The 25135-nt window shown below is 46.8% G+C and overlaps 1 protein-coding gene across 1 annotated transcript in view; it reads left to right on the forward strand.

Moving 5' to 3' along the window:
- The first annotated feature begins 6743 nt into the window (after nucleotides 1-6743).
- CDH1 (cadherin 1) overlaps nucleotides 6744-25135 on the forward strand; it is an 83314-nt gene continuing 64922 nt past the window's right edge. Inside the window, exons 1-2 of the mRNA XM_045443299.1 lie at nucleotides 6744-6915; nucleotides 7799-7913. Of these exons, the coding sequence (XP_045299255.1) occupies nucleotides 6868-6915; nucleotides 7799-7913 (163 nt within the window). The 5' untranslated portion in view covers nucleotides 6744-6867. The remainder of the gene's footprint in view (nucleotides 6916-7798; nucleotides 7914-25135) is intronic.

A 25135-nucleotide genomic window follows, 5' to 3' on the forward strand; every position in this document is an offset into this window, starting at 1 on the left:
CTTGCTGTCAGCAGCTCTGAGACAGAACGCGCCGAAGACCAATCGGGAGGAAGACGCCTTAATTTTTTTAAGTAAACTCTACACCACACATAGGGCTTCATCTCACAACCCCAAGATCAAGAGTTGCATGCTCTACCAACTGAGCCAGCCAGGCACCCCGAGGGCAGGAAACATATTTATTTCTGTGTCCCCAGTGCTGAGCAGAGTACCTGGCACATGGGAGTGCTTCATAAATGTTTGTTGTTTGCCCTAATGTTATGGATCTGGGCAGCCGTCATCTACGGTGCTAAAACCACAAGGTAAAAGGCTGCTGGAGAACTTGATAATGGGGGATCAGGTGACACTAACTGAATCTTAGTATTCTAATAGAGCTGACGAATTTCTTGCTTCCAGATATGATGTTGCAGGAAATAGTACCACATATGAAATATTTTGCCTAAAAAAAAAAATGAACCTGAATCAAATCAAGCCTCTGGATCTGAGGACTAGTTTGTGTCACATCTGTTGTGCATATATACCACATCTTCTTTATCCATCTATCTATCAGTGGACACTTGGAACACTTGCACAATTTGGTTATTGTAGAGCATATATCTTTTTGAATTAATGTTTTCATTTCCTTTGGGTAAATACCCTGGAGTGGAATTACTACATCACATGGTGATTCTATTTTTATTTTTATTTTTTAAAATGTTTATTTATTTACTTAGAGCAGGGAAGGGGCAGAGAGAGAGAGGGAGAGAGAAAATCCCAAGCAGACTCCATGCTCAGCTCTGAGTCTGATGTGGAGCTTGATCTCACAGTCAGGAGACCAGGAAATCATGACTTGAGGTGAAATCAAGAGTCAGATGCTTAGCCAACTGAGCCACCCAGGAGCCCCGATTCTATTTTCAATTTTTTGAGGAAACTCCATACTGTTTTCTACAGAGCTTTTTTTTTTTCTTCTAAGCTTTTTTTTTTAATGTTTATTGGTTTGTTTGTTTGTTTGAGGGAGAGAGGACAAGAGGGGTGGGGGGTGGGCAGAGAGAGAGGGTGACAGAAGATCAGAAGCAGGCTGTGTGCTGACAGCAGAGAACTCAATGCGGGGCTCAAACTTGTAAACCGTGAGATCCTGACCTGAGCCAAAGACGAACGCTTAACCTACTGAGCCACTCAGGCACCCCTTTTTAAATTTTATTTATTTATTTTAAGCAATCTTTACACCCAGTGTGGGGCTTGAACTCCCAGAGATCAAGAGTCACATGCTCTTCTGACTGAGCCAGCTGGGCATCCCCCACAGAGCTTTCATACATTTTACACGAAGAAATATAATCTGTGAGGAATTGACAGGATAAAGAAAATTTAGGTTGGGAGCTCCAATTTTTTTTTTTTTAACGTTTATTTATTTTTGAGACAGAGAGAGACAGAGCATGAACAGGGGAGGGGCAGAGAGAGAGGGAGACACAGAATCTGAAACGGGCTCCAGGCTCTGAGCTGTCAGCACAGAGCCCGACGCGGGGCTCGAACCCACAGACCGTGAGATCATGACCTGAGCCAAAGTCAGACGCTCCACCAACTGAGCCACCCAGGCGCCCCGGGAGCTCCAATTAATAAGGAATTCTAAACAGAATTTGGGCTGAGGTAGTAAATGAGTACAACTAACAAGGTTTATTTATATAAGCTTCCCTGGCTCTCACTTCTCTGTGTCTCACCATACGGATGGATGTCTATTTACCTCCTGGTACAGGGAGGGTACCTTTCACATGGGAGATTTATTTCCTACTTTCAGGCGGACAAAGGAGGGTCCAAGTGTCTTTTTTGCACTGGCTATTTCTTAAATAATTCAAAATAATCGATATGCCAAAATGGCATATGGGGGGGGGGGTTGACTTGTGCCCCCAAACACATGACATTCTGGAAAAGGCAAAATTATAGAGACAGTGAAAAGATCAGTGGTTGACAGGAGTTAGCAGTGAGGCAGGGATGAACAGGCAGGCAGAGCACAGAGGATTTTATTTTGTTTTGTTTTGAGCACAGCTGATTTTTAGGGCAGTGAAGTGACTCTGTGTGACTCTATAATGGGGGATACATGTCGTTATACATTTGTTCAAACTCATAGAATTGTAATGTAAAGTTTGGGTGATTGTAAGTGTCAATGTAGGCTCATCACCTGTAACAAATGTACCACTCTGGTGGGGTGTGTTAGGGGGTGCTATGGATGTGTCAAGGGGTATTTGGGAAATCTCTATACTTTGCCCTAAAATCTGCTGTAAACATAAAACTGCTGTTGGAGCACCTGGGTGGCTCAGTTAGTTAAGCATCCAACTTTAGCTCAGGTTATGTTCTCACGGTTCGTGAGTTCAAGCCCCACTTTGGGCTCTCTGCTGTCAGCATGGAGCCCGCTTCTGATACTCTGTCCCCTTCTCTCTCTGGTCCTCCCCCTCTTGTGTTCATTCTCTCTCTCAAAAATAAACAAATATTAAAAAATTTTTTTTAATTATTAAAACTGCTGTAAAACAGTCTTTTTTTTTTTTTTTTTAAAGAGGGGTGAAAGGTGCAACAAGACTTGGTACAACTATAAAGTTTACAAATTAGGAAATTATGAAAATTGCAAAAAATAATGACTGGACCTAGATGATAGATACGTGGTATTTCATTACACTCTACATGGTACGCAGTATACTACCTTCCTTACGTTGTGTTTGAAATAAAACTGTTTTTTGCAGACGTGAGTGGTTGAGCCGCAAAGGGCAAGGGCCGCACCCCTATCGGTTACCATTATTTTAACAGGAGGCTGAAGCTGGATATCCAGTCCCCTCCCATGTGTGCTGGCAGGCGGCCTGGCCCAGCAGAGGTTCCAGGAGCCCCTAAGACAGAGCCTCCTCTCTCCACAGTGCTGGGCGCTTGATCTGGCTGGAATTTCTAGTAATTTCAATTTCCCTGGGATTCCTCTCCAGCCAGCGGGGGGTTAAGCTCCTGTCAGAGAGGCTTGGGGAGGGGGTGCCCCTCTCAGTCTGAGTACCAGTATTACCACCGCTTTGCCAGGAGATGAAAGCAACCAGAGTGCCTGAGGAATTAATCATTAGCCTCCTGGCTGATCACTGGCGAGGACACCCAGGAAATGAAAGTTCATCGGAGTCACACCCTGCAATAAGGAAACTTTATTGCTGTCCCAGTGATGGATGCCCAGTGAACACCAGCGGTAGCGTCTGTCATCCACCTGGAGCGGCTCCAGCAAGGCCTCTGGTCGACATTTCTTTTCACTGTAGATACTCGAAATTCTACCATTAACAGCGGACTGGCCTGCAGAGAAATCTAACTCCATGATTTTGATTTTTCTTCCCCTCAGTTGAGAAGCTAATGAACGCAGTGGACCTTACCACCTGCACTGACAAGGTTGGATACAATCTCAGAGGGTACGTGGCCCTCTCAGAAGCCCATCCACAGACACCAGTTGAAGAACCCTGGGCGGAGTTTACTAGCTCCAAAGTTCTCATTCTTTTGAAAGGAGCACACCCAAGAGCCCTCTTTAAAATGCAAATGATTCCTGGGAGGGTTGAAAAGACCAACCAGACTGTTTGAAGAGTTTTTCTAAGCTTGGCCAGAGATAGCATAAGAGATTTTAATGGTGGGGTGGGGAGGCTGCACAGGGGCTCACAATTTTGCCTAGCACTGGGAAGGGAACGTAGTGAGCCAAGAGTGCTGATAGCTAACTTTATAGAGCACTTACAAGAATCTTGTGAATTAAGTGCTACCAGCATCCCCATTTTATGGATGAGGAAGCCGAGACTAGAAAAGTTCAAGTGACAAGGCTATACAGTTAGTGGCGGAGGGGGAATTTGAGGCCTCCTTCAGCCTAAGATCAAAGGCCATCCTTTTTTGATGGAAGAGGAAACAGGCAATTCACTGAGGGCCACAGTCACTCAGTGCTCCACTTCCAACCCCCATGTGTCCCCTCCTCACTCCAATAAGCTGAGAGCGGGCAGTGCTTCACGACCGTTCCCTGGAGCTTGAAGGACTTGCTGAGAAGTCTGAAGAGAGCATCATGCTGACCTGTCTTCACTGCCCCTAATTGTTTTCTAAAATCCTTTTTATTGAATTATCAGAGTGTAATGGAAGAGTCGATGAGAGTCGCTTCAGAGTTACAAGGCCAGGGCCTGCTGGGTGGAGAAAAGCAAAGCCCTAAAGGCTCCCTGGGCTGAGCAATGGTATAAAATATGTATTTTTACATAACTGGGAGGAAAAAAAAAGAAGCGGACAAGCCACCCCGTGGGGGAAACGCCTCTTTCCGTATTTCCATTATCTTGTGTAATGCACAGTCGGGCAGGAGCCGCAGTGGGAAAGGAAATACTGGAGCCTTTTCCCTATGAGCCTCCTGGTGGGTTAAGAGGCAGAGAGAGCCAAGATGCAGAAATCCAAATGGCCTGGGCCGGTGCTCAGAAACCCATTAAAACTGTGGGGACAGGTGAGGAAACCCATTACAACTGAGGGGCCGGGTGGGGGAGGGGAGCTGGGCTGATTCCAAACATCACCTTGGTTGGCAACAATACCTCTCCTCTGGGCTGAGAAAGTAGCCTTGGCGAGCTCAGATTCACCTTTAGGTCTGCGTGAGGTATTCTAAACGGGGTCTCCCCAGTGAGGAAGGGGGACACGGGGCGATCCCTCCTAAAGAACAACCACCACACCAAACATTTACCGAGCAGTTGCTACCTGGTGCCAAGTATTCCCTTGTGATTTTCCTGCATGGCTTCCATCGACCCATTTATACAGATGAGAGCATCGAGTTGCCCAAAGTCCTACAGCTGGTGAGCGGCTGACTCCACACAGTTTTGTAGTTCTGACTGTGCCTAGGAGGGTGAAGGGAAACATAGTGTCCTTGTCAGGGTAGCCAAAGCACACTGACACGGTTGGCCTCTGGCAGTCGGACAGGGAAGCTATCTGACCTAACGTTTGCATGTCTGTTCTTTTTTTTACCCTAAAATTATTTCACTAAGGACAGAATTCTCTAGAGAAGGCAGTGGTGGCAAGAGCGTGGTGTTAAGAGCCCCAATCTAGGGATCTGGAGATCTCAGGTTCTAGTCTTGGCTTTGATGTTAACTTGCTATGGGACATTGAAAGTTATTTGCAGAGGTGCCTGGGTGGCTCAGTTGCTTAAGTGTCCAACTACGGCTCAAGTCATGATCTTGAAGTTCACCAGCCAGAGCCCTGCCTTGGGCTTTGTGCTGACAGCTCTGAGCCTGGAGCCTGCTTTGGATTCTGTCTCTCTCTGTCTCTCTGCCCCTCCCCGGCTCACACTCTTGTCTCTCTCTCTCAAAAATAAATAAACATTAAAAAAAAAAAAAAGAAAGTTATTTGCAAATAACAGGCTTGGATGATCTTTAAAGGGTCTCTTCCAGGTCAACATTAAAAGACAGATTGAGGGGCACCTGAGTGGCTCACTTGGTTAGGCATCCGACTCTTGATTTTGGCTCAGGTCAGGATCTCCAGCTTTGTGAGAGCACATAGGGCTATGTGCTGACAGCTCAGAGCCTGCTTAGGATTCTCTCTCCCTCTCTCTCTGCCTCTCCAACCATTCACACTCTCTCTTTCTTTACCTCTCTCAAAATAAACATTAAAAAAAAAAAAAAAAAAAGAGGACAGATTGAAAACTCCAGCTCTAGCTCCTAGACAATCTGGGGTCTACGCGTGGTGAATCTGATAGAAAGAAGGGTCCTGGAATCAGAGCACCTCCCTCACCTCCTTGCCTCCAAATGTTTATGCCTCAGTTGCTTAGCAAATGAGAATAATAAAAGCTCTTGGGCTGTTTTGGAGATGATATTAAGTGAGAGGGTCAATGTTAAATGCTTGGCGTAGAGCCTGGCTCAATACCTTTCAATGCTCTGCACCTATTGTTGCTATTGTTATCCTTATCCTTCACATCTGTATAGAGCTTTTATGGTGCAGGAAACATTGGTCTTATTTGTTTGTTTGTTTATTTATTTATTTGCGAGAGAGACAGAGACAGCACGACTTGGGGAGGGGCAGAGAGAGAGAGAGAGGGAGAGAGAGAGAGAATCCCAAGCAGGCTCAGCACTGTCAGGACAGAACCCCATGCGGGGCTGGAACTCACAAAACCATGAGATCATGACCTGAGCCCAAACTAAGAGCCGACAGAGCCACCCAGTTGCCCCTTATTTATTTATTTTCATTTATTTATTTATTTTTTTAAGTAGGTTCCATGCCCAATGTGGGATTTGAGCGCACGACCTTGAGATCAAGATGTTCTACCGAGGGAGCCAGCCAGGCTCCCCAAAACATTGGTCTTATTAATTGGTTGGCAACCTCACAACAACATAGGGAGGATTTTGTGATTATTATTCCCATTTGGAGGGTGGAGAAACTGAGACTTGAAAGGTAGGTCCTGCCCAGTGGATTGATTTGTACACTCACGAACCTGTGGAGATCTGCAGTTAAGAAGACAGGACCCGATAAAGAGAGAAGTCCTTTCTGCCCCCAGGTGTTAGTGAGCCACCGCGCGGCTGGGAGGGAACTTGGTGGAAACAGGAATCCTGGAGCCCCTATTCCCTCCCCGGACTAGCAATCCATCGCTGGTCACCCGGTCGGCCGGAGGCTGTGAGGCGGGGTCAGGGGCGGGCCTACCACCCCCAGCCCGCGGGGGAAGCCGAGACCCAGCCGCGCCGCTCATTGGCTGCGGTTCGCAGGTGTACCCTCAGCCAATCAGCGCTGTGGGGGGCGGCGCCTTCCAGGCTCACCTGGCGGCCGCGACGCTGCCCGGCTCAGTGGCGTCGGGAACCGCAGAGCACCTGTGGGTTCGCGGAAGTCCTGCCGTACTCTAGCCCGGCCAAGCTCCGCGGGACCCAGCCCGACCCGACCTCTGCCCGGCCCGCCATGGGCCCTCCGTCCCGTAGCGTCTCCGCGCTCCTGCTGCTGCTACAGGTACGTCGCGTCCCTTGGTTTTGCGGGGGACGCCTTCCGGCCCCACCATCACGCGCCCGGCCCCGTTCCTCTCTCTCCTCTCGTCCCCTCTTCTTCCAAGAAAGTTTAGGTCCAGGAATGGCCTGGAAGCTGCGCCGCGCTCTGGACTCCACGGAGGTGGGAGTGGGAGCGGGTGCGGGTGGAGAGCGCGTGGCTTTGCCCACTCCCTCGCGCAAATACTAGAGGTAGGGGGCGAGCCTCGCTGCGGGCTCTGGGGACTCGGAGCTGGCGGCGGTAGAGGCTGGGGGCGGGCAGTGGGGGGCGTGGGGCAGGGTGGGGGCCGGGGTACAGAAAAGGGGAGTCCCGCTGCAAGTCGGGGGAGCCAGGAGTAGTGGAGATGACCCCTGAGGTAAGGAAAGGGAAATCAACAGAAATAAAAGCACTTGCCTATAAAGAAAGGCTCGTAAACAGGTATGGGGCGCCGTGGGTTAATAAAGGGCTCAAAAGGTGGTGGGGCGCCCCTCGGTGTGCGGAACTAGACTTAGGAGTGGGAGTGTTCCCAGCATAAGGAAAGTGAAGTGGGGAACAGTAAAGTTGCCTCTAGTGAAATTAAAAAGGAGAATGCAAAGAAAGGAGTGGTTGGTCGGGAGGAGGTTGACCCAGCAGCCCCGTCTCCCGGGAGTACCTGGGAGCTTGGCGGCAGCAAGTTTCGGAATGAAAGAGTTTGGCGTGGCTGCCTGCCCTGGGGGTTGGGGGTGAGGGTGGTTGCCTCCCACAGGCCGACGCTGGGAGCAAGGGAGGGGCGGCGCGGTTGGTTTCGGTGTGGGCAGGAGGCGACCCCTCCTCGCCGGGGGGAACCCCCCTCCCGCGATCACCCTGGTTCCATACCTTTCCCCTACTCCAGGTCACATCAGGGCTCTGCCAGGAGCCCGAGCCCTGCCGTCCTGGCTTTGGCGCCGACAGCTACACGTTCACGGTGCCCCGTCGACATTTGGAGAGAGGCCGAGTCCTGGGCAGAGGTGAGGACGTACTGCTGGGGTCCTGAGCTGGGTGCGGTGGGAGTGGGAAGGGTCCGAGAAATTGCTCCCACGGCTCTGGGCTGGACTGCGCAAACCCTTTTTTCCTGGCTCCAATGGCACCCCTTTGGAATTTACACAGATGTAACGATCTAAACTTTTACTGTGGTTGAGAGAGCTATGGTATTGGTAATTATGTTGGGGGGGGGGCATTTTTTATAGGCCTTTAATGTGTGTCAAATTGTCCTGACCACTTGAGAGTCTGTCATTTCAGGTTGCTAAAACCTGATGTGTGGGGTGAGGGGTGGCAGTAATTCCCGTTTTGCAGATGAGCAAACGGAGGCTCAGAGGGTGGAGTCCACTTGCCCCAGGTCTGCCAAGCAGGAATTTGAACTAGGACTGATTCCCAGGCCCCATTCTGCACCATCTCTGGGATGACTGAGGTGCCAAGAGTTGTGGCATTTGCTCAAAGAGATGAAAACATTTTGATACGCTTACTATTCCCCCAATGAATAATGGTTTAAAAAAAAAACCAAAAACCAGTAGCTGTGACTCAGGAATGAAAACACACAATGTACTTCTGGGCCTTATCACTGTGATAATCAGGATTCTAGAGTTAGCTTTATTTCACTGTTGCCCAGAAATGAGAGAGCAAGGGAAGCTTGGTTTCTCTTCTGGTTTCATTGATTCCCAGATGCTTATTTCCTACCAAACGATTTCTTCCTCTTGATTTCAGTTGATTGGGCAAGTATCATAAGTATAAAAGAGACACTTTTTAAAATGAGAAATCACCCACAATTCCCCTGAGGAAATTCACTGCATTTATTCTTCCAGTCTTTGGCCACATGAAAACTTGAGCAATCACGCTGTTGTGTGAAAATTGTTTGAATTTTGGAAGTTGTTCCAATAGTGGGCGGCATTCCCTCCCGCCCCCCCACCCCCACCCAAACAGAGAAACTGCAGCTCCATTGATTAAACATACTTGGTTTTCTGAGGCCTGCCTGTGTTGTGTGGAGCTTTCTATGAAGTGAGAAAGGAAGTGTCTGATTTTGCAGTGGGTCCACCATTAGTCGATGGTTGACAGCTTGCCCAGCCCTGTGCTGGGTAACTCAGGAATGAATTGAAGAGATATGGAGACACTCCAGCCTGCTGTTGGTATTTCACGTTCCAGCAGATTATGGAGAATGCCCCAGGACCCGCTTAGAGGGCACTGTGGGACATGGGCATTCAGGTGCCAAAGAATGTGGGTGGTGTGGGATGTTTTGATAAGTATCAGTTGGCAGTGAGGGCTGCTGGCTTCGTGGAGGAGGCAAAGTTGACCCGGCCTTGAAGATTGGGGCAGGAGTTAGAAATTGGGGGTATGCCTGTGTATATGGGGGTGTTCCAAGACAAGCGCCGGTCACTTTGTTTTCCTGTACCAAGGCTTTTGGTAAGTCCAGATGTGAGTTAGTCTGCTTTTATCACTCCTGTACCCCTCTTCCCCAGACAAGCTCTTGGTCTGACCAAGAATATTATTGCATAATAATATAAATATTACCATTATTATTAATAGCAGCCTATTCCTTTTGAACCAGACTCTGGGGCAAGTGCTCGATTTTATCCCACTTAATATTCCCAAGAACTGGGGTGCCTAGGTGGTTCAGTCGGTTAAACGACTGACTTTGGCTCAGGTCATGATTCCCTAGTTTGTGGGTTTGAGCCTCCCATCCAGCTCCGTCCATGCTGTCAGTGTGGAGCCTGCTCTCCCTCTCTGCCCCTCCCCCACTTGCACTCTTGCTCTCAAAAATAAGCATTAAAAAATATGTATATCTATTCCCAAGAATCCTATGAGGGTAGGCACTGTTGTTATTTCTATTTTGCAGGGGAGGAAATTGAAACGTAAGCAATTTAGTAATCCGTTCAGAGATCCACAGCTGGTCTTTGTCCTGTTCTCTCCCCCTCTCAATCATTTCAAAAAAAGAGGTGTTTGGAGAATTAGTGTCCATTGTGCAGTAAACGTTGTCTTCCCTGTGTGCCTGAGAGAGCAGAGGTGTTGATATAGCAGGACCCTGAGAACAGGAGGAGGTGGTGATGGAGATGGGTCACAACAGGCGGGAAGTGGAGAGAGGCCTGTGGTGGTGAGCTTGGTGGGAGAGGCAGCTTCTGAAAGCCGCCTGTGTGGCTGGGTTCAGTGTCCTTTATGTCCAAGACCCGTCCCATCAGCAGATTTGCTGACATTTCACCGTTTAGACCTTCCTCCGAGTCCAGTGTGGAATTACCCCAGGACGGAAGTGCCCTTCTGGTAAAATCACACATGTGACCTTAGAAGACTGGCTTTGTGACTTAAAAAAGCAGTTAGGATTTAGGGTGGTGGCCTCACTCTCTTTGGACCCTCCAGGGAAGTGGAAGGATGTGACATTAGCACCAGGTTTAAATATTCGCTTCACGGGAGTTTGAAAATAAGGAACCTGTTGCTTTTTGTCCACCGTTTGCCATAGGGTGTCACGAATAGGGTTTGACCGAACTCAGGGGACCCTGGAGTGGTTTGCTGGGGCGATTGTTGTGCTCTGTGAGATGGACGACCCCACGGCCTCGGCCTTGAATTTATGTCTTTGGTAACTCTCCAGGTTCTAGAATAGAGAATGTTTTAAAAAACAAACAACTTTAAACCGGTTCTCTAGAGTTTGAGAATTTTTCTTTTTTCTGGCATAAACTGGTTTGAGAAACCCTGGCTATTTCATATTGCCTTCAGCTTTAAGTTGATTGAGGGGTGAGCTGCAAAAAGCAGACAGGCTTGGAAACCAATGGCTTCTTGCTTTGCTTCACCACCTGGTTTCAGGTGTACAGGGCTTCTGTTTTGGGTTTGAGCTCTGGCTCCTTGATGGATTGACCTAGCTCACAAGCACCCACTTGTGTGGATTAAATACATCCATTTCCCCCTTTCTAAAAGATGTGCTGAAAGGTGGTAGAAACAGGGTGCAGGCCTCCTAATTAAACTGGGCTTAAAAAAAAACAAATACGGAAACCTGCTTTGGGAATCTCCTTACATCATCAGACACCCACTCCCCTGTCCCTCAAACTCACTCAGTTCATGATTACTCACATCTGTGACAAAGGTTAATGTCAAGCTCACCGGGGAAGGAGATCAGGGTCTTCCCAGGTCCTGGGCCCTGCAAGGCTATGTAAGGAAGTCTGGTTGCTGCTCCCCCGGGGCCTGCCTGCCGGACCTGTCCTGCCTCTGCCAGATGGTTATGGAAATCCCTGTTTGCTCTCTGGAGCTTTTTATTGGGTGAGACTTTTCTTCCAAAATGCTCACCTTGGTGTCTGTTACACATTCCCTTCCAAGTGTAACCCCAGATAAGCCAGACGCTGAAGCAATCACCTCTCACATCTCCCAGGAGCTGCCAAAATCCTAAAATCCCCGAGAGGCACCTGTCACAATTCAGACTTTGAGTTTCTACTCTGCCTCAACTCCCATCTCTTTTTAGGGCTTTAGCCCTTCAAGGAGGGGAATGAAGTCTGTATGGCTGGTCAGGAGAGTTTGTGAGTAAGCACATCAAAGGTCCAGGTTTGCCTTTCAGCTCCTAGCTATGTGACATTGGGTAAAACACTTTATTTGATTGGGTCTCGGTTTCTCCACCTGTGAAATGGAGGGGGGGGTAGTAGTACTTAGCGGTTTGTTGTGAGGATTAAAAGGCATGTTTGTTTTAATTTGGCTAGCCAACAAGTAAGAGTGCCAGCACTGGGCTAGACTCTGGGGTTACAGTAATTAATAAAGCAGATCTGGGCTGAACATAAAGAAGAGAGATGATGTAAAGAAACAGGAAATATTAAATGGTGCCTCATATTCTTAGCACAGAGTAGGCACTCAAATATTATTTTGAAGAAATGAATGAATGTTTATTACCCCTCATATATTGGCTTATTTTTTCCCCCTCTCAAATTCTTTGGCCTCAGGCCCGTCCTAGATCGAAATGGACCAGAAGAGTTGTCAGTTAGAACCTTCTAAGATGCACGTGAGCACTGCACGCCCAGTCTGTGCTTCTAGAAGCTGGGCTACCCCGTTAAGTGTGTCCCAGGATTACAGCGTGCTGAGTGCTTCCTTCTGAATGCCAGAGGGCAGAGGCGGGAGCCATCAAACCTGAATCTGGAAGGGGAAAGGCAGCCATTTTTAAGTGTTTTTCATCTTTGGTCAATTGAAAGAAATTCCTGTGGTGGCCTTTCGTCCTTTCTCTGCCTCTCTCTCTTGCTACTTCAACTTTATCTTTCATACACTTGAGCTCATGCTTGCTGCTGTCCAGAGGGCTTTAGCCACCTTGTTTTTGCACATTTCCTCTTCTCCTTCCTTCCTCTTCTCTGCATCTAATCCTCCACCCCCCCACCCCCCCTGCCAAGGCTCTGGTGGCATATTTCCATCATTTAGAAGGTTCTTGAGTCACACTGCCTAGATTGAAACCCGGGGAATGTCCCTTGCCACCTGAGGGGAGGTCGGCCAAGGACCTTATCCTCTAAGCCTTAGTTTCCTCATCTGTAAAGTGGGCCTAACAGTACCAGGTGCTCAATGAATATTAAATATTAAAGCCCCGAAGTATTTGGTGCCTTCTGCTTGCGTCTCTCCCATGTGTTTTACCTGTGGTTCAGAACTTTTCCCTGTGCTCCTTCCCACCCCGTAAACCAGCCAAACCAGTTTCCTCACTCTCCCCGATTCTGTGTTAAAGCAAACACTGCTCTGCAAACAGTGACAGACCAAAGTGCCCTTTGCTAGGAGAGGGAATTTGGTGACAGTCTTCTTGTTTGCCTCTGCCAGCGGACTCCGCGGTGGGGCTGCCTGTGGACCTGCTTGTGAATATTGTCTGCAGATGGAGTGGGAGGGGTGGGGCAAGGAGTAGCTGGGGGTGGGAAAACAAGATGACCCTGAACTTGTCAGCTTCTGCCTGGTTTTTAAAATTATTTCATGGGACACCCGGCTGGCTCAATCAGTAGAGTACGGAGGTAGACTTTTGATCTCGGGGTTGTAAATGGGTTTTTGTTTATTTATTTATTTTGAGAGAGAGAGAGAGAGGAGAGAGAGAGAGAGAGAATACGAGCAAGCACTCTCACAATCGGGAGATCACAACCTGAGCTGAAACCAAGAGTCAGATGCTTGTTCGACAAAGGTGCCCTTTTGGGTTGTAAGTTTGAGCCCCACGTTGGGTGTAAAGATTACTTACAAAATCTTTAAAAAATTTAAATTATTTTATAATATACATGCTGTAGGATACTGTGTGTTTTCCCATTGCCAAAAATGCTCCGCCCTAGCTCCTGAGAGTATGGGTTACCTGCCTGGCTTCGTGTGGGATCACCTGGAACACTTCAAAGATGCACATTTGCCCTCCTGCACATCACTGAACTCCAGTTTCTGAGAGTGGAGATCTGGACATGGTAGTTTTTAAAGCTCCCCAGGTGTCTGCTGCCACCAGATTTGTTGTCCTGGACAACTCCAGTAGCTAGGTCACAATGTTTGATGAGTAAATACCTGGTGCCAGCGGGGTATGAACATCTCGTTCAGCCTGAGGCCAGGGATCCAACGGCACCCTTGATCTGGAAGGGATAAGGCTGGTCCTTCTGCCATGCTGGCAAAGGAGTGCTCTGTGGGTGTGGGGTGGGGCACATGGGGTGGGAATGGGGGACCCAGAGAAGTAGCTGCCTCCCCACCATACACCTGTTGCTTGGGGCACTGACTTAAGACCCAGCCTTCGATCTCAGGGAGATTCCAGAAATCTCTGAGACCCTTGCAGGGGGTAATTTCAGTACATTCTGAGAAGGGCTCTGCGATGGGAAAATGTTCAGAGGATTCAATGAGCGCTCAGTTTTACCTGCTGGGCTTTGGTGAGTGATAAGGCTCCAGCCAGCCAGAGCTGAACAGACTCTCCAGGTATGGGAAACGGGGTGCCCAAAGGCATGGCGGGGCACGAAGGAGTCAGGCTGGAGCTCTGCTTGCAGGAGATGGTCCCAGGAAGAGAGTGCCTAGGTGTAGACCACAACCAGGCTATCGCAGGGCCTTGGACTTTAGTCTGCAGGTAATAGAGGGTTTACTTTGTTGTTTAAGAAATCTCTATGCCCAATGTGGGGCTTGGGTGCATGACTGTGAGATCAAGAGTCGCATGCTCCACCAACGGAGCCAGCCGGGGGCCCCGGGTTTTCTCTTTCTATTCTTTTTTTTTTTCCTTTCATTCCTTCCTTTTCTTTTTTTTTTTTTTTTTTTTTAAATTTTTTTTTTTTTCAACGTTTATTTATTTTTGGGACAGAGAGAGACAGAGCATGAACAGGGGAGGGGCAGAGAGAGAGGGAGACACAGAATCGGAAACAGGCTCCAGGCTCCGAGCCATCAGCCCAGAGCCCGACGCGGGGCTCGAACTCACGGACCGCGAGATCGTGACCTGGCTGAAGTCGGACGCTTAACCGACTGCGCCACCCAGGCGCCCCCCTTCCTTTTCTTTTAGTAGAAATCATTCACTTGGTTAAAAATATACAGTAAAAAAAAAAAAATATATATATATATATATGTGTGTTTGTGTGTGTGTATATATATATATATATATATACATATATATACATATATATATATATATATATATATATATATATATATATATATATATGTTGCCGACAGTGAAAAAGTCTCCTTCCCACCCCGACCCAGGAAGTGGCAGAGCTGGGGCTCCAGTCCTGCACTTGAATCTTCTAAGACTTGTGCCCTCATTGTGCCCCTCATCTGCCTTGTTGCCAAACTGCATCTCCAGTGGAAGCTGAGTCCCCTTTCTGAGGGAAAGGAATTCCTGCCTTCTCCTTGGAAAAGATGTCTTTACACCTTTTGTGTCTCACTGATTTTAACTGTGATGCTGGAATTCATCCTCTTTTGCTTTTGAAGGGCCTCTTTTGTCTTATATGGGTGGGTAACTTCCAGCCTGTTTGCCTGTTACCTTCACTTCCAAATAAATGCTAGCTGAACCGCCTTTCTTTCTTTCTTTCTTTCTTTCTTTCTTTCTTTCTTTCTTTCTTTCTTTCTTTCTTTCTTTTTCTATCTATCTATCTATCTATCTATCTATCTATCTATCTGTCTAATCTGTGAGAGACAGAGTGTGAGCAGGGAAGGAGCAGAGAGAGAGGGAGACACAGAATCTGAAGCAGGATCCAGGCTCTGAGCTGTTAGCACAGAGCCCGATGCGGGGCTTGAACCCACGAACGATGAGATCATGACCTGAGCTAAAGTCAGACCCTTAACTGAGCCACCCAGGCATCCATGAACCTCACTTCTTTTACTCTCTGTCTTCAACTTTCTGGGTCCCTGAAAATGCAATTCTATTGGCATTGAGAATTAGAGCTTGGGAGGGAAACTAGTATAATGAGGTTCCAACTGGGACTTAAAAAAAATATTTTTTGGGGGCGCCTGGGTGGCGCAGTCGGTTAAGCGTCCGACTTCAGCCAGGTCACGATCTTGCGGTCCGTGAGTTCGAGCCCCGCGTCAGGCTCTGGGCTGATGGCTCAGAGCCTGGAGCCTGTTTCCGATTCTGTGTCTCCCTCTGTCTCTGCCCCTCCCCCGTTCATGCTCTGTCTCTCTCTGTACCAAAAATAAATAAACGTTGAAAAAAAAAAATTAAAAAAAAAATATTTTTTTAATGTTTATTTTTGAGAGAGAGAGAAACAGAATGTGACTGGGAGAGGGTCAGAGAGAGAGGGAGACACAGAATCTGAAGCAGGCTCCAGGCTCTGAGCTGTCAGCACAGAGCCCGATGTGGGACTTGAATCCACTAATCCCAAGATCACAACATGAGCTGAAGTCAGAATGCTTAACCAACTGAGCCACCCAAGTGTTCCCTCACCCACCAAACTGGGACTTTTTCAAGGTGCGGGAGAGATCTGGGCCTGGATCCCTGTGAGCTCAGGCATTACTGCTGAAATCTAATGGGACCTGTCTGGAAAGGTTGAACCTGTTCACCATGAGCAAAATCATAAACGGTGGCCAGCACAGGCCCCCGTGGGATAATTGGCCAAGGCCTAGATAATAATTAGTGGGCCTTGTAATTAGGAAAACGTGTAACAAGCTGAAATCCTTTCAGATTTATGGTACCTGGGCAAGTTGAAGGCTACGGAGAACACCTGTTTCTGTGGTTTGGCATTCAGACACACTTCTACACCTTCTCTGTTCCCAGGAGAGTTCTCCTGAAGGCTGTTGTAGAGCATCTTAGGTCATTCTCCTCTACCCCTACCCCAGCAGTCTTTTCTCCATCCAGCAGCCACCAGTGATGGTTTTTAAAATTTGAGGAGTTCCTGGGTAGCTCTGTCAGTTACGTGTTCAACTCTTGATCTCAGCTCAGGTCTTGATCTCAGGATTATGAGTTCAAGCCCTTTGTTGGGCTCTGTGCTGGGCATGAAGCCTACTGAAAGGAAGAAAGAAAGAAAATTTAAGTTAATACAAATAGTGAATAGTGTATTGCATGCCTGAAATCAATAAAATGTCTGTCAAATATACTTAAGAAAAATTAACTTAAAAATCAGAGTTGGCCAGTGGTTCCTCATTTCACAGAGAATGTAAGTCAAAGTCCTTTCTATGACATGTAAGGCCTCCGTGATCTGCCCCCCACCCCCAAACACTTCCCCTACCCCTTACTTCTTGCTATCAATTCTTCCTGACTCTACCTAGGAACACACCAGACACACTTGTACCCCTGGGCCTTTGCACTGGCTATTGCTGCTGTCAATAATACTTTTCTGATATCTGCATGGCTCACTCACTTACTTTATTTTTAAGTAAGTTGCATGCCTAACGTAGGGCTTGAACTCACGACCCCAAGATCAAGAGTCACATACTCTACTGATTGAGCTATCCAGGTGTCTCTCATGGCTTACTCATTAAGGTCCATGTTTTTGCTTACATGTCACCCTCTCAGTGAACCCTTTCTTGAGCCCCTATTTAAGATAGTTACTCCTTCTTGCACTCCCCTTCCTTTTTTGCCTTATTTTCCTCTGTAGCACTTTTCACCATCTAGCATGCTATGTATTCCACTTATTTCTCCTGTCCATTTTCTTTTTTATTTATTTATTTATTTATTTATTTTTTTTTTTTTTTTTTTTTTTCAACGTTTATTTATTTTTGGGACAGAGAGAGACAGAGCATGAACAGGGGAGGGTCAGAGAGAGAGGGAGACACAGAATCGGAAACAGGCTCCAGGCTCTGAGCCATCAGCCCAGAGCCTGACGTGGGGCTCGAACTCACGGACCGCGAGATCGTGACCTGGCTGAAGTCGGACGCTTAACCGACTGCGCCACCCAGGCGCCCCTCTCCTGTCCATTTTCTTAAAAAAAATTTTTTTAATGTTTATTAGTTTCTAGGGAGAGAAAGACAGAATATTAGTGGGGGGGGGGGGGGCAGAGAGAGAGGGAGACACAGAATCTGAAGCAGGCTGCAGGCTCCAAGCTGTCAGCACAGAGCTTGCCATGGGGCTCGAACTCACCAACTGTGAGATCATGACCTGAGCTGAAGGTGGACACTTAACCAACTGAGCCACCCAGGAGGCCAGGGAATTTCATCTTGTATATTTTACTGGCTGTATTGTGTCTAGAGCAGTGCCTGGCATATAATAGGTGCTCAACAGGTATTTGTTGAATGAATAAATGAGGTTTCAGTGTGTGTGTGTGTGTGTGTGTGTGTGTATAGACCTATATATTTTTTGTACTTAGGAGATATCCCAGGGTGGTTTTTGTATTTAAGAAAAGCTAGAACTTTGTCAGTGTGAGCCATAGAAGGACATGAGGAGGAGGGGACGTTCACAGGGCATGTGTCTCAACTTGGCCCTCTCCAGCTTCTCGGAGCCCTGCACACCTCTGGTGTAACCTTACCTAATTGTCTTGTCACAAAACAGCTTGCAGTCTAGAGTCTAAAGGTCAGAGGAGCCATTTCTGCCCACACTTCTTGGTGTAAGGAAGCACCAGATCAAAATCTAAACAGATACCTGAGCCAGCCAGGGCCATCTGTTGGGTTTCCTATTGTCTGGGTAACACCTTCCTTGAGCAAGACTCCCAGACGCACCCAACACCTTCCTGGGTATCTGCAGCATCCTTCAAGACCATTAATTGTTCAAGACCTGGTATCCATTCTTCCAGATGTTGGCAATGCACAGAAGCCTAGAAGGAATTTGCTGTGAGATGCAAAAAACTCCCAAGACAAAAATTTAAAGCCGACTTAATTAGCAGCTCATGGCCAAGAGAGAAATCTCACAACTCCAAAGTCCATCTGATTGATGAGTATTGAGAAGGGAATTTATGGCAATTTATGTAAGATACATTACCCTGCCTTCAGGAAGTACTTAGGGTTTGCCTAATGGGCAAAGTTGCCAGACTTAGCAAATAAAAATACAGACACTTATTTATATTTGAATTTCAGATACACAGTGATTAATTTTTTATTAGTATGTCCCATGCAATAGTTGAGACATACTTACCAAAAAATCATTATTGGAGCACCTAGGTGGCTCACTCGGTCAGTTAAGTGACCGACTCTTGATTTCGGCTCAGGTCACGATCTCCTGGATCTCACCTGGCCACGAGTTTGGCTCTGCACTGTCAGCATGGAGCTCGCTTGGGATTCTCTCTCTTTCTCTCTCTCTGCCCTTCCACCACTTGCACGCACACGCATGCTCTCTGTCTCTCAGAAAGAATAATTATTGTTTCAACCTGCATCCCTGTAAACAGCATTGCTTCCTTATGCTGTCTCTCCCCTTCAGACCTCACAACAACCAGTGAGAAGTGACTGTCGTGGCTCTGAGAGGCTGTAAGATAGTGCAGCTCATGCCGACAGGAAACTGGAGAGCCTGGAGTTATGTTCTGGTGGCTTTTGGACTCCAGAGCACAGCAAAGCCCGTGCCCCTCACGGCAGGAAAAGACAGCCAACCAGATGGTCTGCGATTAACCAAGTGAAGGGGATGGGTCACTCCTGCTCTCAAGGTCTCAGGGGGAGGGAAATCTTCTAGATGACCATCCTCTGTCTGATCACTGAACACATTTGTGTGGACCACCTGCCAACACGAGTACTGTGCTTTCTAGGCACCGAGGCTATAACGGGACAAAACAGACAAAAATCCTTGCCCCCTCGTCCCTTCCCTTTTAATCAGAAGAGGCGGGAGAAGGCAACGTGGTGATCTGCAGAAGGAGAAAAATACAGCAGGAAAGGGGATAGAAAGAACTGTATGTGGTGGAGTGGAGGCATTTGGGGGAATCATCACTAAGAACCGTATTTACTTAAAGACCTGAGGAGGTGAGGTGCTCAATAGATGTTAGAATTGGACTGTGTCTTTGAGGGGATTGGACTTGCCACATTCTTTTAAGCCCAAATTGGTGCCATTTAAAGACTATTCTCTTAAAAATAAAATAGAGATTATTCTCTTTATAAGGTACAAGCTCCCCATTATTAAGACACGGGATACACTGTATAGCATAGGGAATACAGTTAATAGTAGCGAACAACTTTATGTGGTGGCAGATGGTAGCTGGATTTATCTGGTGATCTCTTTGTAATGTGTATAAACGTGGATCACTATGTTGTACGCCTGAAATTAATACATTGTAGGTTGGCTACACCTCAGAGGAGGAAAAAAGGCTATTCTTTGGGCAGGTATTTTTTTTTTAGAGAAATAATCCTGAGAGCTAACGTCTCCTTTAAAAGGTATCAGATTCAAACCAGGATCTAATGTGCTTTCCAAGCCACCCGCCCCTTGGCGTGTTGCCCAAGAGGCGTATGGCTTTAAGTCTGGTTTTCTTAGCCTCCTCATGGAGGAGGGATGGGATTGTCCTGTAAGCATCATGATTCTTGGGCATATTTGGGTGTGTTGGGGGGTGGGGGGTTGAGTTACATGTATCCTGGTGTCCCAGGACCTCTTTGGTCAGAATGAAGTATGAGGACTTTCAAAGACTGCAAACTTCCTCCTCCTCAAATTCTTCATCACAGTTGTGTGGGAGTGTTTGAAAAGGGAACAAGATGACCAAGTTGTTTGTGGGAAAAGTTGTGCCTTTTTTGTAGGAAACGTCATCCCTTGAGTCAGCCATGGGACAATAGCCTGAGCTCTTATTGACAGGTGGGGTGGAGCGCTGAATCACCAGCTGAGAGGCCTCCCCTGGTGAGGTTATCAGGATCAGGTTGAATCCACTCTGACCTCACATTCACAGTAACAGGTACTTTGGGTGACTGCTCTTAGTCATAAGTCCCAGGATACTGGCCCTAAGATCTCTTTCCTCTTCGCCAGAAGCCTGGAGTTTGCAGAAATGACAGGGCTCAGCAGCTGCTTGGTGGAGTTCACGTGCCGATTTCATTAGCACCTCCGCTCCTGGGCTTATAATGACTAAACTTTCTGGAGAAATTAGAATTTGTGGGTGTACTTCCTGTACCTTCTGATTTAAGTCTGCGTCGGTAAAGAAATGCTCTTGTATGCCTTGCAGATGGATGTTTCAGAGCTTGTCATTAAAATCTTTGAATTGGAAACTTTTCATGTAAATTGTGCTGATTTTTCTTTGGACTTTAGTTGTAATTTCTCTCTCTCTTTTTTTCCTTCCTCCTTTCTGCTAATCCTCTCACCCAAACCATGGGAGTACTTAAAAACTTCGGGAATGAAATACCTGGGAGGTGGCTCAGCTCAGGAAACTTTACCAGGTGTGAGGTTGCACTCCCAATTTCAACAGATTTGATGTCAACGTTGTGCCTTTAATTTTTAGTGCTTATTTATTTCTTTTTTATCCTGTAAAGTGAAGGAAAGAATATCCTTGAGCTCCCTCAGCGAGTAAAGATGAATTGGGGAGGGCAGTAGGAGGAGCAGAATTGTCTGGGTTCAAATTCCGACTCTTACTTGCCATGTGACCTTGGGCAATTTACTTAACCTTTCTGTGCCTAGTCCTCTCCTCTTTAAAAAGGGGATAAATTGTAGTTCCTGCCTTACAGGGTTGAGAGAGGATTCAGTGAGTTAGCATGTCTAAAGTGCTTTCAGTGCCTGGCACATAACAAACGCTTTTAAGTATTGAGGTATTTTTTGTTTGTTTGTTTTGTTTTTAATTTTTTTCAATGTTTATTTCTGAGAGACAGAGACAGAGCATGAACAGGGGAGGGGCAGAGAGAGAGGGAGACACAGAATCCAAAGCAGGCTCCAGGCTCTGAGCTGTTGGTACAGAGCCCAATGTGGGGCTTGAATCCATGAACTGTGAGATCATGACCTGAGCCAAAGTCGGAGGCTTAACTTTACCCAGGTGCCCCTTAAGTATTGAGTTCTTATTATGAGATGTTTCTGCTTTAGATTTGTGTCAAGGGGGTGAAAAAAATGGTTAAATATTAGAGACCAAAGGAGCCAGAGAGGAGGATTACGGATGAGGAAGGGCTCCATCCCCTGTGTCTTTGCTCCTTGACCTCCCCAAATCTAAGATGCGCTCTACCCAACACCCATTCAAGTTCACATTGTTTGTCCATATGTCAACGACTGCCAACCAGGTACACTGTCGTGAAGCCACTTTATGCTAATTTGTAGTCAAACCTATCGGTTCAACAATCCTATGAACCTGACAGTAATATTGTCTCCATTTTACAGAGGAGGAAACAGACCCAGAGTTAGTGACTTGTCCAAGGCCACAGAGCTAGGAAATGGCAGTGATTTGAACCCTGGGCTGCTAAACCAAAGTTTATGCCACCACCTCCATGTGCTACCTTTACCTGGCTGGTGCTGTTCTGTGAACTCCAACTGCTCAGGTCCCTTTCATACCTGCTGTTACTATTTAATATAATTCCCCAGTGTTTCTTAAATTAAGTATGTTTAGATACTTATTGCCGCCCCCCACCCACCGTTAACATGAAGATAGCATATTATATATACATTGTTCTGTACTTTGTTTTCTTTACTTGATATTTCTTAAAAGATTGTCCTCATTTTTTTTTTTTTAAGTTTATTTATTTTGAAAGTGGGAGAGAAAATCCCAAGCAGCCTCCAGGCTTGTCAGCAGGAGGCCCAAGGTAGAGCTCAAACCCGTGACACTTAACTGATTGAACCACCAAGGCGCCCCTGTCTTCTCTTGATGGATATTGACTGTTTCTGGTCTTTTACAAGTAATGTCAAGAGCCTTCCATTTATTTATTTGTTTGTAACCTCTGTGCCCAATATGGAGCTCAAACTCACGACTCTGAGATCAAGAGTAGCATGCTCTATTGGCTGAGCCAGCCAGGCACCCCTGTTAAGAGCATTCTAGATGCTGTGTGCAGGATGCTTGTGATATGGAGGTATTTGTGGCCCCTGGGATGGTCATGGATCATAGGAGACAGATTCCTCCCCACGCCAGTCCTGTCATGGGAGAAGTACTGGGTTTTCAGGATTTCCTGATGATGCATGAAATAGGGTTGTTCTTAGTATTGAGCCAAGGGCAGATTCTCTCATCGAAACTGAGGACTTTAGTCTTGCCAGGGGTTCTTGCCCAGTCTCCCATGGTGCCTATCAGTAGTTCAGTAATACTGTTTTTACCCCGTGCCCAGGATCGTTAAGCCTCCCTGAGTGGGAAGTTTTATGGATGACTAACTACCATGGTCTCTACTGCTGGCCTTTTGAGAAAGCGGAGAACCAATTAATCTGCTTTGAAATACTCATAAAGGCTATCCTCCAGTGGCCCCATGGAGAATGGGCTGAACGGCAATGGGGCAGAAATGCAGCCAGGAGGGAGACTTCTGAGATTGGTTTGAAGCACTGGAAACATATGTTCTATGTTCTGTCTACTGATAGCTCCTTTTCCAGTTGTGCCCCTGAAAACATCTGTGGTTAACCCCAGCATCACCCTGCATCTGTAGCCCTGTTCCAGACCGTGAACTGCAAGGTCTCCGTAGCCCTCAGACCCTCCCTCCAGAGAAAGATTCAGAATTGTTCAATATTAAATTCAAAGAGCATGTTTTTAAAAAATCCGTTCTTTGGGAGCAAAATTAGAAGGGGCCTTAAGAATGACTTCGTTTTTCTTTTTCTTTTTTTTTTTTTTTTTAATTTTAAGTAATCTCTATACCCGACATGGGGCTCAAACTCACAACCCCAAGATCAAGAGTTGCATACTCTACAAACTGAGCAGCGAGGCACCCCAAGAATCATCTAGTTTCTGTGGTGCCTGGGTGGCTCAGTTGGTTAAGTGTCTGGCTCTTGTGAGATCAAGCCCCACTTAGGGCTCCACACTGAGTGTGGAGCCTACTTGGGATTCTCTCCCTCTCTCTGCCGCTCCCCTGCTTCTGCTCTCTCCCTCTCTCAAAATAAATCTGGTTTCTTAGTTTATACATGAATTGGCTCGTTCACTGAGGTTAGGTGAGTGGGCCAGAGTCACACAACTGGTAGATGTTAGAATAAGAATATTGTTAGGGGCGCCTGGGTGGCTCAGTTGGTTAAGTGTCCGACTTCAGCTCAGGTCATGATCTCGCGGTCCGTGAGTTCGAGCCCCGCGTCGGGCTCTGTGCTGACCGCTCAGAGCCTGGAGCCTGTTTCGGATTCTGTGTCTCCCTCTCTCTCTGACCCTCTCCCGTTCATGCTCTGTCTCTCTCTGTCTCAAAAATAAATAAACGTTAAAAAAAATTTTTTTTAAAAAAAGAATATTGTTAAACTGCACCATAATAATCATTGCACCCGTTTATTGATAGAGTACTCAACTGTTCATATAGGATCTCATTTTTTAATTCTGGCACTAACCTTTGAGGTAGTATGACAGTTCAATTTTCAGAATAAGATGGAAGCTTCTAGAGGTTATTGACCAACCCAGGATCCCACACCTAGAGGCACATCTCTCTGCCTCGCCTGGTTTTTTACCATCCCTGTGCTCAGCAGCTCCATTTCTGGGAATATCTGTATTCCAGATTCTTCACTTTGGCTTAGAAAGGAGGCTTAAGGTCCACCCATACAGCCTTTGAAGTCCTTGACCAGTTTTGGCCCTTGGGGTAAATGGGGCTTCAAGATGGCCTGCCCCTTTGAAAACCCAGAATGAAAGGGGTGGTACTGGTGCCCTTGAGCTCCACCCCCCCTTCTTTTTTTATTTTTTAAAAGGTTTATTTATTTTGAGACAGTGAGTGAGCAGGGGAGGGGGAGAGAGAGAATCCCAAGCAGGCTCTGAGCCCTCAGCACAGAGCCCCATGGAGGGCTCCAACCCACGAACCATGAGATCATGACCTGAGCTGAAACCAAGAGTGGGACGCTAAACCAACTGAACCACCCAGGTACCCCTCATTATTAGTATTTAAAATTTTTTTTTTGTTTTTGTCAGAGAGCTCACGCACACTAGTGGGGGGTAGGAGCAGAGAGAGAGAGAGAGATAGAGAGAGAGAGTGAGTCTTAAGCATGTTCTACGCTCAGGACAGAGCCCAAAGTGTGGCTTGATCCCGCAACCCTGGGATCATGACCCGAGCCAAAATCTAGAGTTGGACGCTTGACTGACTCAGCTGTCCAGGTGCCCCCAAGCTCCTTTTAAATCTGAATGGTGAAGTGTGGCAAGAGACAAAAGTTTGCAAGCCGCCATTTCAGAGCTTCATAGTCTCCTTTAATTATTATATTTTTCTTTTCTAAACTAACACTTAAAGTTTGTTCTTAATCACTTGGGGGTGGAGGGTTTTAAACTATTTAACTGTGTGAATGCCTCAGCTTACTTGATCTCCCTCCCAAGCAGGATCAGAGGGAACATACTTTGTTTTTAAAAAAATTTAATAGTAGTAGTGGATTAGGATTATTTAAAAAAAATTTTTTTTTATCTTTATTCATTTTTGAAAGACAGAGAGAGACAGAACACCAGCAGGGATAGGGTGGAGAGAGAGGGGGACACAGAATCTAAAGCAGGCCCCAGGCTCTGAGCTGTCAGCACACAGCCCGATGCATGCGGGACTCAGACTCACAAACCGTGAGATCATGACCTGAGCCGAAGTCGGTCACTGAACCGACTGAGCCACCCGGGCGCCCCGGATTAGGGTTATTTTTTAAGTGGGGGACTGGTCTTAATCCTCTGAAGGTTGACACTGACATGTTTACAGATGGAAGGAGGCGCCTGGGATGGGTAGGGAGACGGGTTGTGATTTCATCGATGAAATCACAAGTTCGATATTGTCGGTACTGCGTGATGGATATGTGGGGCTCATTACACAGTTTCCTCTACTTTTGGACATGTTTGATATTCTCCATTATAAAGCTTAAATTCTACAAAGAGAACCTGAATATAATAGAAAGTTTAAACAT

This window comes from Leopardus geoffroyi, chromosome E2 (genome assembly GCF_018350155.1).
Source record: "Leopardus geoffroyi isolate Oge1 chromosome E2, O.geoffroyi_Oge1_pat1.0, whole genome shotgun sequence".
NCBI classification, from domain to species: Eukaryota; Metazoa; Chordata; class Mammalia; order Carnivora; family Felidae; genus Leopardus; species Leopardus geoffroyi.